Genomic DNA, 18,231 nt, shown 5'->3' with positions numbered 1-18,231 from the left:
GGAGGGAGGGAGGGAGAGGGAGAGAGAGAGAGAGAGAGAGAGAGAGAGAGAGAGAGAGAGAGAGAGAGAGAGAGAGTAGTTTTAAGCTACTATCAATATTCGTATAGCATCCCTTTTCATTATTAATAGTATCATCCTTGCCGTCCTTACATTGTCCTCATAATTGCTACTACTTCTACTACTATAACTTCTACTACTACTATAGCTACCTTACTATTATTATTACTATTAGTATTATCATTATTATTATTACTATTATAAATTCATCATTATCATCATTAAGCTAGCCTATCATGGTAAAACAATTAGCCATTGAGATCATTAAGGCTAATCGAGTTTTAATCACCTCATAACTTGGATAAGAGCTATTCACACACACACACACACACACACACACACACACACACACACACACACACACACACACACTCTCTCACGCACCACACCGCATTGTCTTCTCACTCATTACATTTGTATTACCACGAGCATTTTCAAATGTTGGAGAAACTGAATTGTCGCAACAATATTGTGGCTTTTTGTCCAGCTTTTGGTGATTATTAAAGATCTGAGAGAGAGAGAGAGAGAGAGAGAGAGAGAGAGAGAGAGAGAGAGAGAGAGAGAGAGAGAGAGAGAGAATCAGTGTCTCGCCCATGAGTGGTATTATAAACAGTTCACTTCTAACATTCCATTATCCCTTATCATAGTATATTTCTAACATTCACTGTACTACTTCTAACAAACTCTCTAACACACACACACACACAAACCTTTCCCCCTTCTCTTTTTCTTTTGTTATTTTCTCTCTCTCAGCAACAGGAAGGAGTGTAATGGATACCGACAATATCCGTACCACCCTCCTCTCTCTCTCTCTCTCTCTCTCTTAGCGGGGTGACGTCATGAGCAGAGAGAGAGAGGGGCAGGGTGAGTGAGTGTGTTAGCCACGTCCTAAATAGGCAAGATCCTGCTAGCTAGATGCCGCAACATCAACGACAGCAACTGACACATACATACATACGTACATACACACAGCATCATTTATTCATTCCCCATCCCCACTGCCACGCCCACACCTGCAGACTGGGCCGTTGCTGCAACACATTAGATAATATCAGGTAAGTTTTCAGTAAAGCGAGTGTGGTTTATTCGCTTGGGATGACTTATTAGTTCTCTCTCTCTCTCTCTCTCTCTGAACCCTAACTTACAACAACAACAACAACTACTACACGTGGTTCTAAATGGAAGGCTCCGAACAGTACGTGCTAAATGAAGCGAAGCGCCTCGTACATCTGGCATGAGAGAGAGAGAGAGAGAGAGAGAGAGAGAGAGAGAGAGAGAGAGAGAGAGAGAGAGAGAGAGAGAGAGAGAGAGAGAGAGAGAGAGAGAGAGAGAGAGAATTTTTTCAGCTTAAAATGAAACTGTATATTTCACCATTTCAGGCCTGTGTTGCGTGCCATCAGGTATGTCTGTATGTAAGGTACACACACAACTGGAACCACTAATACGTGGTACACACGGAAAGGAGGGAGGGCAGCCTGTTGTACCACATCTGACCCAACACCATACCGAATCCCCTCCATTAAGTGCTATATTAAATGTCTTGCGAACACGAAAGCTAATACAATGAGTTTCAGTATGACACGTGCAACATTCACGGCAGTATGACATCACGTGCGGTAGTATATCATCACGTGCAGTAGTATATCATCACGTGCGGCAGTATGTCATCACGTGCGGTAGTATGACATCACGTGCGGTAGTATGAGAGCACGTGCAGCAATATGACGACACGTGCGGTAGTATGACATCACGTGCGAAAGTGTGTCATGTGCAAAAGGTTATTTCTGGCTAGATGTGTGGAGTGGAAAGGATTTGTGTGGCTTCCCTACACACACACACACACACACACACACACACACACACACACACACACACTCTCTCTCTCTCTCTCTCTCTCTCTCTCATTTAACTATCGCTTATTATCCTGTAAGTCATCCATTTCTCTCAGGTGTAAACACTAAGATGAGATGATTCTAGAACAAATACTTTTAACAGTGTCCTTCTAATACGTGATTAGGCGTTGTCTAGCTCTTATCTCTCTCTCTCCCTCCCTCCCTCTCTCTCTCTCTCTCTCAGCAACAGTGAGGAGTTTAACATATACTGACAAGTACCACTCTCCTCCTCCTCCTCTCTCTCCTTCCTCCCTTCCGCTTATCTCTAACCTTTCCACTTCCTCCCTTTTACTCTTCCTTTCCCTCTCTCCCTCTACTTTATCAACCCCTCCTCCTCCTCCTCCTCCACCTCTCCATCTCCTCTACTCTGATACCCACTTATCTCTCCCTCCCCCCTCGTTCCTCCCTCCTCCTAAACAGTCTGCCATCCCCTTCACTCCCTCCCTCTCCTCTTCTCTTTCATCTGATCTTTCACCTTTTTCCTAGTCAATGATCAACGTCCCTCCACCTCTCTCTCTCTCTCTCTCTCTCTCTCTCTCTCTCTCTCTCTCTCCTGATAGCAAATCATGAAACCATCCACTGGTATCCATCAACATGGGAGGAGAAGGAGGAGGTGAGGGAATACAAAGGAATACAAAGGAAAGCATACAGCAACAGGCTTTAGGGTCTTCTCGAGGCGTTTGTTACAAAGTAGATTATAACTACGAGATCTAATTCTACATACTGGAGGAGGAGGAGGAGGAGGAGGAGGAGGAGGAGGAGGAGGAGGAGGAGGAGGAGGAGGAGGAGGAGGAGGAGGAGGAGGAGGAGGAGGAGGAGGAGGAGGAGGAGGAGATGAAACAGCTAATGAGGGGAGAAACGGAAAATAAGTGGAAGTAGAACTTGATGAGAAGAGGGAAAGGACAATGGTTATGGGGAAGAGAAAAGAGGGAGGCAGGGAGAGAGAGGAAAGAGACGGGGGGGGTGAGGGAATGGGAGGAGAGGGGAAAGGGGCGAGGTGAAGGGAGGGGAGGGGAAGAGCGAGACGAGATGGGAAGGAATGGTTGGAAAAGGGAGACAAGGATAGAAGGGTGGAGGAGAGGGAGAGAAAGGGGGAGAGAGAGAGAGAGAGAGAGGGAAGAGGGAAGGGGAGGGGGAGGGAAGTGGAAGGAGGAGAGGGAGAGGGGAGAGTATATTAGGGTCAGGGATGTCTAGTATGCAAGGGTTAAATGGGGAGGAGAAGGGGAAGGGATGGGGCGAAGGAGAAGGGGAGAGGGAGGGAACATAGGAGAAATGGGAATGGGAATGGGAATGGGAATGAGAGGAGAGTCAAAGGAAGGGAAGGGAAAGGAAGGTGAGAAGAGAAAAAGGAATGGGGAAGGAAAAAGTAAAAATTCTCTCTCTCCCTCTCTCTCCCCCACTCTCTCTCCCACTCTCTCTCTCTCTCTCTTTCTCCCCCACTCTCTCTCTCTCTCTCTCTCTCTCTCTCTCTCTCTCTCCCTGGCTCATTCTTAAACTGCTGTAATTTGAGAATAAGTGTCTCTGTTAATATAACGGTCGGACCACTTAGAATCTCTCTCTCTCTCTCTCTCTCACACACACACACAACAAACCTGGGGAGAAATCTTAACCCTCTGACCCCATCCCACTGACCTTACCCCAACGAGAGAGAGAGAGAGAGAGAGAGAGAGAGAGAGAGAGAGAGAGAGATCGGTAGGGGCGCCCACTATCCATTCACTTGACATGTCACCACACTGACACAAATACCCACCGTCCATACTGAATACATGCTAGGGTTGCTAATTTCGGACTGGTGTTAGTGGGTCTTATGGTTAATTAATTGTCTTTTTAAAAGAAATTCAATTCTTTAAACTGTTCCCTGATCCAACCATGGACTGGAAGATGGGGGGGGGGGGAACAAGAGGGAGAGGTAGAAAGAAGAGGGAAGGGGAAGGAGTGGGGGAAGGAAGAAGAAGGAGTGGGAAGGAGTGGCAGGAGGGAGAAGGGAGATGAGGAAGAGGAATACAAAGGAAAGCAAACAGCAACAGACTTTATGGTCCTTTCGAGGCTGCTTGTTACAGAGTAGGCTATGACTATGATCTAATTCTACATGCTGAAGGATAAGGATAGTAAAGCATGAAGGCTTCCCTCGCCTCCAAACCCTCCTGTTAAAACTGGCAGGAAAAAGTGAGCAGGACTACCACGCAGCGTGGAAAAACTGACGTGGAAGTTTCACAGGAAAGACTGGAAGCGAAAAGTTACATTCTATAATACTTTATAAGCTAAGGAGGGAGGGGGAAGAAGAGGGGGTGGGGAGGAGAGAAGAGGAGAGGAGAGGAGAGGAGAGAGAAGAGAAGAGAGGAGGTGAGTTGAGGAGGTCATGAATGGGGGAGAGGGCTATTTGGTGTCAGCTTTAACCCCGACAAAGGTCAGAGGTTGAAGGGTGAGAGGTGAAGAAAGGCGAGGGCAAGGGAGAGGGAGGGGGAGGAAGGGAGTGAATGAGAGGGAAGGGAGTGAATGAGAGGGAAAGGAGTGAGGGAGAGGGCTGGGAGGGGTGAGGAGAGAAGAGGGAGAGGGTAGGGAAGGGAATAAGTGTTAACATACCCTACCCTCACTCACACTCTAAGCAATGCCTCACCCTTCTCCTAAATGCTTGGTTAGCTGGGTCAGGCTGAAGTAGATTATTGGGTTATATATTTTTAGGTAACTCTGTGTGTGTGTGTGTGTGTGTGTGTGTGTGTGTGTGTGTGTGTGTGTGTGTGTGTGTGTGTGTGTGTGTGTGTTTCATCTCATACCCTGATCAAACAGCCCATGTATCAGTGATTTCCGTGCCTCTCATATAAGGCCGCAAGAGGCTATAAGTGTTTCTAAGTGAGCTCAAAAGTGCCCAAGTGCCCTTAAGTGCGCCCAAGTTATGTGGAGGGGAGGGAGGTATGTAGGAGAGGACGAGGAGGAGGAAAGAGAGAGAGAGAGAGAGAGAGAGAGAAAGAGGTATAGAAATCAGCAAATCAAGACGCAAGCTATTTTCTCTTCCACTTTCTGTCTCTCCTCGTCCCACTAACCACTCTGGTAAATAAATAATTAAATAATTAAGACCTGGCGGGGACAGGAAGGGGAGAGAATGGGGGAGAGGATGACGGGAAGGAAAGAGGGTGAGGGAAGGAAAGAGGGTGAGGGGAGGAAAGAGGGTGAGGGGAGGAAAGAGGGTGAGGGAAGGAAAGAGGGTGAGGGGAGGAAAGAGGGTGAGGGAAGGAAAGAGGGTGAGGGGAGGAAAGAGGGTGAGGGGAGGAAAGAGGGTGAGGGGAGGAAATGGAGTGGGTGGAAGACATTAGGGTGGGAAAGGGAAGGGAAGGGAGAGAGAATGCTGTTGAAAAGGGGGTTGGTTCTCTCTTACACACACACACACACACACACACACACACACACACACACACACAGAGCGAGAGAACGAGAGAGAGAGAGAGAGAGAGATCCTTGAGGTCCTGGCACTCATGATGTCATAGGGGTATGAACTCTCTCTCTCTCTCTCTCTCTCTCTCTGTGGTTTATGTGGTAATTCTCCCCACTACCACATCTGTCTTTGTGGTTCAAAAGTTTCACTAGAGAAACTTAATGTAGCTTCTCTGGTAGTGGTAGGAGAGAGTTTCGTGGCAGACAGATATAGATAGATAGAGAGACAGATAGATAGATAGATAGATAGATAGATAGATAGAGAGAGAGAGAGAGAGAGAGAGAGAGAGAGAGAGAGAATGACCTTGAGTTGTAAGTTAATACTCTAAGTCCTGTTGTCCTTACTAGCCTTACACACACACACACACACACACACACACACACACACACACACACACACACACACAATCTATCCAGTGGAAAAAGAACCCAAGGCATTTTCCCGTCATTCAGTCAACGATATGTTTAGCCAACATCTTATATAGTGTATACCTTTCACATTCAGTCTCATTTATTTTCGTCGTTAAACTGAACGATTCAACCCCTAACACCTTTTCCTTAGCGATTTATTTCTGGATACAGCTGGTTAATATAAATTCGAACGTTATGCAGAGTACGGCAACAATGGAATGATTTATGTAACACACAAATGGAGAGTAAGGCTTAATAAGCAAAATAAGTAGATTAGGAAAAGGTGTTAGGGAGCTCCCTTAACCGACGAGAATGAGGGCCATAAATATAAAGGGTGGTATTCTCGTGCCATTATTTATTAGGAAGCTCTCTAACACCTCTTTTTTACCGAGTTATTCCTGATTCTGCTCAGTTACTATATTCTTGTAAGTTGTTCATGGAAGCTATGTCGACATCAAAATGTTAATGGGTGGTTTGGAAAATAAATCGCTAAGGAAGAGGTGCTAGGGGACGGAATCTGTGGAAGGCCGTCACTCTAACCGGGGCGCCCCAACCCACTAGGCCACCAGGCGTCTGATTCCTCACAAAGGGAAGATAAAGAGATACGGGATATTGGAGTTATACGGAAGGGATTACTTATCTATGCTCTCTCTCTCTCTCTCTCTCTCTCTCTCTCTCTCTCTCTCTCTCTCTCTCTCAAAACAAATATGTATGTACGAGAGAAAGAGAGAGAGAGAGAAGTATGGAGACTGTGTGTGTGTGTGTGTGTGTGTGTGTGTGTGTGTGTGTGTGTGTGTGAGAGAGAGAGAGAGAGAGAGAGAGAGATCCAGGGATGAGTCTTATCAATGATAGTGTTATCGTTCAGCACACACCCTTATCAGTGGGAATACGCAGGAAAAATATTGGAAGAGAGGGGGAGCAGTTCTGAAATATTATCACAGGAAAATATCTATCTATCGGTAATCTATCAGGTTTCTATCTATCGGTAATTTTAAACTATTAGTAATGAAAACTTGCCGCATCCTTGTGGGAAGTTGAATTATTCTTCTCAATATTAATCTCATTAGTACCGTATTTACTTTAACACAGCAATACTTCCAATGGCTTATTTCAAAGGCTATTTGGCCCAGAGCTTTCAAACTTGGTCAACTTAGTCGGAAAGCTGTTCGCTTCTTTTGGCCAAATATGGTGGCAATCCGTCACCCGGGTGGCTACTATCCGGCAAGAGAGAGTCAGCCATGCTATCTCAAAAACTGCTTATGCTGGCAAGCTGAACGTTTACTACAAAACAGCCTTAAGGTAGACGCAGTGCGGAAAGGACTATGGTTCCAATCGGTTGATTATTCTCTGACTTTTTACCGGATATTCCGAAAGTCATCTAATTTCCCATGAAGGATTAAATCTAGAGCCACCAAACCTGGTCGACTTACAGACCGTGATGACCTAAGGTGACATGCACATGATCAGTGATCTTGACCTCAAGTAGACAATGGCTGTGGCATGTTTTTCTTTTTTGTCATCATCATCATCACCACCACCATCGTCATTAAAAGCTGAGATAGGGAGGAAGCCCATGAATATTAAGGGAAATACCGTACATGCCCCGTTTTTGACAGTGCCTTTACGCTGTTCAAAAAGCGAGAATTTTATAAGGCTTTCATATACGAGAAAAAGAAAGAACCAAAGGCTGTCTCCAAAAGAATTAAACGGAAGCAAAAATCAAGATACGTGCCATTCGAAGTTTATTACATGTACCACAAATACAGGCGAGGTATTATGAAGGGAAACGGGTTGTACAGACAAGTGTACGTTATATCTGTAGTGTACAACTGACGCATCCTTTAAGTGTACTGCAAAAGAAAGGCTATGATAGGACACAGGTACTATTAGAATGCTATGGTGGTACTACTACTACTAATTCCACCACCAGTAGTAGTAGCAGTGGTAGTTGTTGCTGTTGTTGTGGTGGTGGTGGTGGTGGTAGTAGTTGCTGTAATGCCACCATCATCCTTTAGGGGGACAGGGATGTAGCTGAAGGCCATTTATATAACCCGTCAGGTAAATCACCCAATTATATCAGTGACACCACATGAAGGCGTCCCTCCCCAGTCCCAGCGATATACTAGATGCTCAGGGCATTGCAAGGACAAGTACAGTACTAGGTAAATATTGTACTTACGCCTCGCAGTACGGTAGTTTGTTGAAGCCCTTGTAGGTCTTCATACTGAGAGTCATGTTGCATTCCTGGCACTTGAAGCAGCCCTTGTGCCATATCTGTAACGAGGAGGTAATGGTTATGCTATGCTATGACGTTACTCTGAAATGATATGTTATGCTATGTCAGGTCCTCGTACTGAGGGTCATATCCTGGCACTTGAAGCAGCCCTTGTGCCATATCTGTAACAAGGATATAACGGTTAAGCTATGTTATGTTATGGTATATTATTTTGTGCTAGGGCTTCACACTGAAGGCCATGTTGCACTCCTGGCACTTGAAGCAACCCTTATGCCATAGCTGTGACCGGCATATAATGGCTATGTTATGCTATGCTAGTCTTCACACTGAGGGTCACATTGCACCGCTGACACTTGAGGCATCTCCTGTGCCGCATTTGTAACGAGGATACAATGGTGATTAGTTATGCTATGCTATGCTACGCTATGTTTTTTATCGTTTGTTATCACTGCTCAGGATGGGTTAAGCTATGGGTCTGCTAGGCTGAGGTGGACTGGGCAGGAGTGCACTGGGGCTGGCTATGTTATGTTGTGCTAGAGTAGGATCGACCGGATGGGATGAAGTATTCTACAGTGGAATATGTTATAATGTTATGTTGTGCTAGGTTATGTTATGCTGTGCCATGTTATGATATGATGTGCTGTTATGTTATGCTACGCCATGACTATAGTCCTTGTGTTGTAACCTAACAAAGAGCTCTAACCCCCTTGATGGCCGAGTGTAGTCAGACTGGAGGGCTGATTTGACTAATAACCAAGGAGACTCATTCCTACCACATTACTTGGACTCACCGAAGTTCATGCAAACTTAACTAAGTATTTTGGTGTTAAGTAGCACAGTTCCGTCAGATGAAACCCTACCACCATACCCCTATATTAGCTTAAGACATACACATCCTAATACTGTTCACTGCACCATTAACTTACACACAAATATACATACACAGACGTACACATGCACATACCACCATGACCACGAACATTAAAACACGCACACGGACAAATGCAAGGCCAAGGGCGGTCACACACATACATACATGCATGCATACACACACACACACACACACACACACACACACACACACACACACACAAGCAAAAACAAGTTCAAGCATTCATACACATACACCCACGCACACGACACTATCAACATGTGCACACATAAAAACCAAACATACACCCACGCACACAAAAACATATGCCAACACGCACATGTAAACATACGCCTACACACACACACACACACACACACACACACACACACACAGAAATACAGGAAGTTACACATTTCCAGTTACAACAGACAACAAAGGGTATGACGTCAGTGTACCACTCACGCCCATCTATGGCTATGGTACAGTATGGTACAGTCAGTGCTGGGGAGGGAAGCCTTCATGTAGTGGTATCGATATAACCAGGCGACGGCACTGCTTCCTAGAGACGTTCAATATATCACCTCTTCTCATTTGCCTTGCTGACTAACATCCTTAAGCTTAGGGAGGCTTGGTATGTTCCTAATACTTCACCTCTTCTGCTTCTCACTTTCCTCTACTGGGTAATCCTCAGCTGAGAGAGGCCTGGTATATTTCTCTGCCCTAATATTTCACCTCTTCTGCTTGTCACTTTACTGACTGATATTCCTCAGCTGAGAGAGGCTACGTATACTCTCTGCCCTAAAACTTCACTTCTTCTACTTGTCAATTTCCTCTGCAGACAAATATTCCTCAGCTGAGAGAGACTTGGTAAATTTCTCTGCCCTAACACTTCACCTCTTCTACTTTCCTCTGCTGGCTAATATTCAGCTGAGAGAGGCTTGGTATGTTTCCCTACCATAATATTTCACCTCTTCTGCTTGCCACTATCCTCTGCTGGCTAATATTCTTGAACAGAGGCTTGCTGTGGTTCTCTGGCCATAGATGATGCTGATATGATGCGTCAGGAAGGAAAGTGACGGAGATCCCCTAAGTGTGAAACAAGCATACGAAAATTTTTGCGACCGACTGTACTACACTCCAACCTGTCTGTTTACAAAAGGTTCCAGGCGTCGGTGAAAACAATGGGCTATATTGCTGGATTTAGGAGCGTACTTAACACCCATTCCTTTGCGATTTATTACATCCGCACGCTAAGTGAAATGTGTCTGACATTTTATCTATCCTTTAGTAATACAGAAGTTACTGGATGAAAATGTACGAAATTCTACTCTCTCTCTCTCTCTCTCTCTAAATGTGCCGTAGTGTGTGTGTGTGTGTGTGTGTGTGTGTGTGTGTGTGTGTGTGTGTGTGTGTGTGTGTGTGTGTGTGTGTGTGTGTGTGTGTGTGTGTGTGTGTGTGTGTGTGTGTGTGTGTGTGTTCTGAGATAACCTTGAATATTTTTTATAGGATGGTAATATAGCAGCTTGCTGGGTTACGGACAACGTAGATGCTTCCTTCCCTTATGAAGTAATTATAGTGCAGCAGTCTTCCCACGGCCCCTCAAAGCATGCAGCGTTCCTCTACCATTGCACTCCTTCACTCTTGAGAGAGAGAGAGAGAGAGAGAGAGAGAGAGAGAGAGAGAGAGAGAGAGAGAGTTACCACTGGTGACTATAGTAAACCAACCACTGACTTAAAAGCTCGCTCTAGCATTTATTGATAGTACACACACACACACACACACACACACACACACACACACACACGTGCGCTTACATATACATGCTCACGCACACATGAGCATTAAGTAATGATGAGCAAGCGCGCACACGTGCACGCCCCTCTCTCTCTCTTTCTCTCAACACACACGACCACCAAAACTGAATTATGAATCAAGTCAATGAAGCGATGAGTTTGCATCAATACCGAGAGAGAGAGAGAGAGAGAGAGAGAGAGAGAGAGAGAGAGAGAGAGAGAGAATGTGGGAGTTAAGGTCAGAGAGATGATACAAGAATAATCCTTCCCTCCGTCTCCTCCCACCTCTCTCTCTCTCTCTCCCTCCGCCCTTCTCCCTCCCCCCTCTCCTTCACTGCCATAAATTCTGTATCAGAACATTCCTTCCTTCCTTCCTCACTCTCTTCCTTCCTGCTTCCTCCTTCCCTTCCCTCCTTCCTACTTTCATCTCCCTCCATCACCTTCTTCCTTCTCTCTACCTTCCTTCCCCTCCTCGCTTCCTCGTTCCCCATACCCCACTATCATCCTTCCTTCTCCCTCCCTTCCTTCCAAACGGCTAAACACACCCTCTCTCTCCTTCCCTCCCTCCCTCCTCTCTCTCTCCTTCTCTCCTATTTATTCCTTCCTTCCTTCATCATTCCTTCCCCAACCCCGTCTTGCTCTCTCTCACCTTCATGTGATGCTTAGAGAGTATTTGAGAGAGAGAGAGAGAGAGAGAGAGAGAGAGAGAGAGAGAGCGGGGGAGGGCGTGAGTATAAACACATGATAAGGCTCTGGTGTGGTGGGGAAGGGAGAGGGGGAGAAGGAAGTGAAGGAAAAGGAGGAGGAAAGAGGGGGAGGGGGAGAAGAAGAATGAGTGAGGGAAGGGGGAAAGGAAAGAGAGGGAGGGGGAAGAGAGGAGGATAGATAGACAGGGGGGGGGGAGGAAATGCGAGGGGATGAGGAGAGAAAGAGGGAAGGGGACGAGGGAAAGGGAGACAGAGGTAGTCTGGAGAGAAAGAGAGAGGAGGGGTAAGAAGTTATGTACCCTCACCACTCAATCACCACACACACACACACACACACACTACATATCAGTCTTCTATATATTTATCTCTATCTATCTATCTATCTATCTCACAAGGTCTACGTTTAATATTTTAAGAGCCGAGGCCCTTGTGGCTGGAGTAGCACTAAAAATACCACCACGGCTCGTACGGCCTATCATAAACACTTCATTGTGTGTGTGTGTGTGTGTGTGTGTGTGTGTGTGTGTGTGTGTGTGTGTGTGTGTGTGTGTTCCTTCCTTCTTCGCTATCATTATCTCATTCTAGCAGTTCAGGAGCTCCATGGGTCAACCGGCCTAGTACAGTCATCTTCCATTCTTATGCTTTCCTTTCTTCCTTCCTGTCTTCCCTCCCTTCTCTTCTTTCCCTCCTCTATTTCCTTCATTTCTTTCTCCTCTCCTTTCTCTTCTTTCCTTCATACGTTCCTTCTCTTCTTCTCATGTACTTAAAAATGCAGCCGCCTGAATCGCCTGGGAACAGGACTCAAGGACTATTCTTTTACGCTGGTCATATTCAGTTTTATTTTTTCTTGCTTTTATATTCGTCTTGAGTTTCAATGTGTGTGTGTGTGTGTGTGTGTGTGTGTGTGTATCAGTATTGTTATTACAAGCTTGAGAGAGAGAGAGAGATAAAATGTCAAACATCTGGTGACCCAACTTGACCTAACAAAACAAACCTTTTCTAACATACCGGTAACTAACTCATCCTAAGCCCTAACCAACGCTACATCTGCCTAACTTAACCTAATCATCTAACTAACTAACATTACCAAGCTTAACCTAGTAGTTAAATCTAAGTGTAGGTTAAATAATGTGTGCATGTGTGTGTACGATATGGGTTGCAGTGTGAACGTGATTATCAGCTGATCATTTGATATATACACACACACACACACACACACACACACGGAACGCATGTGTGTACGTATATAGTGTATGTATAAAAGTATGTGTGTATACCAGTACGCAGAGCATGTAGGTGAGGTGAAAAGGCGACAGGATCAAACAGGAGTGAGTGGGGGGGAGACATGAGGGGAGGGGGAGTGGGTGGAACAGTGACTCCAATTGACTGTCCCCTCCCCCTTCCCCTCTCCAGGGACATAATACCACCGAGGTCAGTGTCCCTTACACCCCCTAACCCCTCACCCCTACCACCTCACTCATGACCCTCATACTCCCCCCTCAATGCTATTATCACCACCACCACCACCCAACTCTCCTCTCCCATCCATCATCATCATCATCACTAACACCATCACCACCATACGAACACCTCAAAGTTGGCGTTAATTGTGGAGGTGATAGTGATGACAGGCTACTTGTTAATGATGAGTGGAGTGATGAAAAGAATATAGTGATGACAATGGCAGATTATGTTGGTGATAGCACTGGGCTGAGAATGGGAACAATCTCTCTCTCGCTCTCTCTCAAACACCATTCACACGAGCAAATTCTCACATAGGCTATTCACTTAATCAGTCCCGTCCTCTCTCTCTCTCTCTCTCTCTCTTAACTCCGGTATACACAAACACAGAGAGAGAGAGAGAGAGAGAGGGAGGATTAAGGGATGGAAAAGGAGAGAAAGGGGAAGGAAAGAGGAGGTACGAGGAAGGAAAACACGCGATGGCAGAAGATGAATACAAAGAAGGGAAGGAGGGAGGGAGGGTAGGAAGAAGGAAGGGAGGAGGGAGAGAGAGATAAAGGGAGTAGCACTAACATCCAAGAAGCCTTACACACACACACACACACACACACACACACACACACACACACACACACACACACACACACACACACACACACACAACTCAAGGCAGGCATATGGTCATAACTGATATATTATCTTAGAGGAAAAGGAAATTGGGTTAGAATAATAATACCATTAACGAAAAGTATGATGATGATGATGATGATGGTAATAATGACAATGACCTCTCTCTCTCTACTTTCTCTCCCCTCTCCTCCCCTTTCCCTCCCCTCCCCTCCCCTCCCTTTCCCTCCTTTATCTTCAAACAACACCTTTAAATTTCATCTTCTTCCCTCATTCTCTCTTTCCTTTTCCTTCTCTTCCTCTCTTTTCTCTCCTCCACCTCCTTGATTTTTCCTCCTATTTTCTCAAATCCTCCTCCCTCCCATAATCTTCTCTTCCTTTCTTCAGTCCCCTTCCCTCCTCCCCTCTCCTATCTCGTCTCCCTCCTCTACTTCTACGCACAACATCCCTCCCCCTGATCTCTTTCCCCTTCTCCAACCCCGCGCCCCCTCTCTCTTTCTGTGTGTGTGTGTGTGTGTGTGTGTGTGTGTGTGTGTAGTAAGGCTGTGGTGAATGTAATCTCCCAGGTCACTATCTAAAACACGCCTCTTATTACGGATAATCGAACCATACACCATCACCGTGTGTGTGTGTGTGTGTGTGTGTGTGTGTGTGTGTGTGTGTGTGTGTGTGTGTGTGTGTGCGCGCACGCGGGCCAGGTGTTAGGGATCCACAACATACTGAGTGAGAATGACAGCTTCCACCTGTCCAAACTTTCTGCCTTCGCTCACCTTACCTTCATTTCTTTCCTTCCCCCCTTCCTTCGTTCCTCTTCCTTCCCCTCCCTCCCTTCTTTTCTCCTTTTTTCCCCTACCTCTTTCCTTTCTTATTCCCTTCCCTTTTCATTCCCCCCTCCTTCCTTATTTTCTCTCCCTCTTTCATCCTTCCTTCCTCATATTTTCTCTCTTCTTCTTTCATTCCTCTCAACAGTTTCCTTCACTCTCTTCCCTCCCTTCTCTCTAACCTTCCTTCCCTCAGGTCTAGCCCCTTTAGGAATCACGGCCCTCCGTTCTCGTCGGGCAAGGAGGCTCCCTAACACCTCTTCCTTAACGATTTATTTTTCAAGCTGCTCATTAATATCTATGTCGATATACCACACAAGAATACAGAAACGCAACAGAATTAGAAATAAATCGGTAAGGATCAGGTGTTACGTAGTAAGCTTCCAAACTGTACTACAAATACCGACTCTATAATAGTCTCTCTCTCTCAAATATTTGGTATTCCGCCCGTCACCAATGTGTAGAGAGAGAGAGAGAGAGAGAGAGAGAGAGAGAGAGAGAGAGAGATTCCCCTGAGACTCTCGCATGGTAAATGCCTGCAGGTGAAACAGGTGCAAAGTCCTCTCTCTCTCTCTCTCCGACCCGCGCTATATAGCAACTATATAATATAGCTACACACACACGCACACACACACACACAATGATGGTGAGAGAGAGAGAGAGAGAGAGAGAGAGAGAGAGAGAGAGAGAGAGAGAGAGAGAGAATTCCATCAGCTGTTTCACTTTTCTCTCCACATGATAATTCTTAATTTATTTTTTCTCATTAAGGTTTTAAATTTACGGTAAATTATTTCTGAAATATTACGATTACGAGGCCTATAGAGTTCCAGATGACAGCAATTGAACTTCCCGCAATACTTGTCTTAAACACAGGCAGAGAGACAGACAGATAATTAGACAGACAGGCAGGTAGGTAGGTAGGTATGCAGGTAAGTAGGTACAGACACAGATAGATCAAGACAAATAGACAAATATATCGATAGATACATAGATAAGAAGGTAGGGAATATACGGTACCAAATTGTGTGTAGAGGACAGAGGCAGATGGCGCCACCCAGCTGATGTTACAAAGGCAAGGTTGATCTGATTTAGTGGCACCGCACGAAGGGACAAATATCACATTTCAAGGCTGTATGTAGTGACTCTCTCTCTCTCTCTCTCGTTTCAAATTTCACTCCCTTCTTCCTTTCCCCCTTCTTTTCCTTCAACCAATCTGCCTCCCTCCCTCTTTTCTCCCATTCTCCTCGCCCCCTCCATCCTTTCTCCCTGTCTCCATACTTCCTTCCATTCCCCCCTCCCCCTTCTCTAAATTCGTCACTATGCTCAAACAGTTTATCCCATGTAAGGGTTGTCTACCATCTCTCTCTCTCTCTCTCTCCCTCTCTCTCTTTCTCTCTCTCGTTGAGGCCTATTACAGCTGCATGGCAAATACTGAATGACTGAGATTTCTCAAGACGGGGTGATGGCTCTGTGTGTGTGTGTGTGTGTGTGTGTGAGAGAGAGAGAGAGAGAGAGAGAGAGAGAGAGAGAGAGACTGCGTGCCCTTGAGACTGAGTGAAAGTGAGGGCTTGGGGGTGGGGAGGGGGAGGCGGCAGGAAAGAGAGAGAAGATGGGAGAGGTGAAGAGTGAGGAGTGAAGACTGAAGGAAGGAGAGAAGGAAGGAAGGAAGGAAGGAAGGAAGGAAGGAAGGAAAGAAGGAAGGAAGGAAGGAAGGAAGGAAGGAAGAAAGAAAGAAAGAAAGAAAGAAAGGAAGGAAGAAAGAAAGAAAGAAAGGAAGGAAGGAAGGAAGAAAGAAAGGAAGGAAAGAGAGAAAGGGCAAGGGATAGAAAGAAAAGGAAGAAGGAAGGAAGGAACACCTGTAGAGGAAAAAAGATATAATACAACAGTAAAGGTTTAAAAACAGAAAATCGAACTTGCAAACAGCCTTGTAGTTCATACGGGATAGGTGCACGAGATACTGACATGGAGAGTTTTATTATTATCATTATTATTATTATTAGTAGTAGTAGTAGTAGTAGTAGTAGTGGTGGTGGTGGTATTCTCTCTCTCTCTCTCTCGCCCTTGGCCCTTCAGTGGGTCAGCAATCATAACTGTGTCAAGAGAGAGAGAGAGAGAGAGAGAGAGAGAGAGGTAGCACAAACAAGGGCTCTAATATTGCATTATGGTTTATCTAAGTCAAACACACTTGCACAAGGCTTATGCTTTTAGATCCACATTGTTGATAAGCAGGCTCACCTATCTACCTATCTATCTATCTGGCTATATCTGTCAATCTATATCTATCAATTTATCTTTCTATCTATCTGGCAAACTTTTAAGTAGGCTCCTCTATCTATCTGTCTATCTATCAGCATATCCCAATATATCTTTTCTATCTGGCTCTCACGATCATCTATCTATTCTCTCTCTCTCTCTCTCTCTCTCTCTCTCTCTCTCATTATCGTTTACTCAAGTCCCACACTCTTGCACAAGACTAAGGCTTTTTGATCCACACTGTTGATCTACTTGGTTTGGACGATTTCGTAACACCTTTACCTAATTGATTTATTCTGAGTATTACACCATCACATAACTCTGCACACTACCGTATTTAAGCAACGCTATGACGATATGCCCAACATGTAAGGATAACGAATGAGAAACCGACTATGGAGTGAAGGAGAGCGAACGAGCGAGCGAGCGAGAGAGAGAGAGAGAGAGAGAGAGAGAGAGAGAGAGAAACAATTCACTCGTATTATTAACTAAGATGTGCTGGTGGGGTGAAGAAGGTATCTGCGGCAGGTGTTCATTGATTAGCGGTACACACCTGCGCTGAAAGTGAGAGTTTGGAAAGGCTACCTGGTTGGCTACGTGTACACGGGTTGATGTACACATACCGGAAGATACTGTACCTACACATGGTTACACACGCACACGGTTAGGTATGGGGAGATGAAACATACACAGGCATCAGGTAACGTACATACATACACACACATACATACATAGAAAATTAGAAATATATGGTTAACATACTTAACGCGGTAGCTGTGTGTGCAACGGCAAACGTACGTACATAGGGATCCGTACACATAAGGAATATCAAGCAACCAGCCAGTCGCCAGTGTAGTTACGTACACGTAGTTACACACACACAGGTACGGGAAGGTCAACAGCTCATACATACATACATACATACATACATGCACGCATACATAAATACTTTACCGGTATAGGTTTACACACACAAGTAATTGCCTGACTATGTGTACAAGGGTATATGTACACATGGATACTCTAAACACACACACACACACACACAGACTAAACCGGATAAATGGAAGGGAAGGTTGGCCTAGCTGTAAAAAGGGGGGAGAGGAAGGGGTAGAGGTGAAAGAAACAGAGGAAGCGAATGGTGGGAGAGAGAGAGAGAGAGAGAGAGAGAGAGAGAGAGAGAGAGAGAGAGAGCAACCTTACGTAAACAACCGCCTTCTACGTAAGAGGAACCCTGATTATCAAGTTATCCGTAATAGCCTCCATACAGGAAGGGAAGAAATGCATGAGAGAAAATAAAAAGATTAAGAAAGAAAAGATTACGGAAAAAGAATTCGCCAAAGACAGTGTTTGAAAGTTCGTAGGAGAGTCTGTAAGAAGTAAATCAGTCTGTGAAGAAGTCTGGCCAAAAAAAATCATAAGAATGCATATTATTTCCTAAGATAAAGACTTAAAATATTCATAGCTAATAAACACTGAAAAAAAATCTATCTGTGGCCAAACGCATTCATCTCGTAAGGGGTGGCCACACACAAATCGCCTCCATGTCGCCCTGTCCACTGCCATTCCGTTGCCATCCACCCAATTTACACCCACCTCTCTCATATACCTTTCCACTCCATCACTCCACCTCATCCTTGGTCTCCTCCTCCCCCTCCACCTCACTTGCA

At 45.2% G+C, this 18,231-nt stretch overlaps 1 protein-coding gene across 1 annotated transcript in view; it reads right to left on the bottom strand.

The window, feature by feature from the left end:
- The window catches only part of Lasp (LIM and SH3 domain protein Lasp), a 63,687-nt gene that overhangs the window by 30,136 nt on the left and 15,320 nt on the right, over positions 1 to 18,231 (bottom strand). Inside the window, exon 2 of the mRNA XM_080268840.1 lies at positions 7,969 to 8,063. Coding sequence (XP_080124966.1) covers positions 7,969 to 8,063 — 95 coding nt within the window. The remainder of the gene's footprint in view (positions 1 to 7,968; positions 8,064 to 18,231) is intronic.

The sequence above is a fragment of the Coenobita brevimanus genome, chromosome 30, assembly GCF_032717465.1.
Source record: "Coenobita brevimanus isolate Jiangsu-jjx chromosome 30, ASM3271746v2, whole genome shotgun sequence".
Taxonomy (NCBI): domain Eukaryota; kingdom Metazoa; phylum Arthropoda; class Malacostraca; order Decapoda; family Coenobitidae; genus Coenobita; species Coenobita brevimanus.
This window is presented reverse-complemented; position numbering and strand designations above follow the sequence as displayed.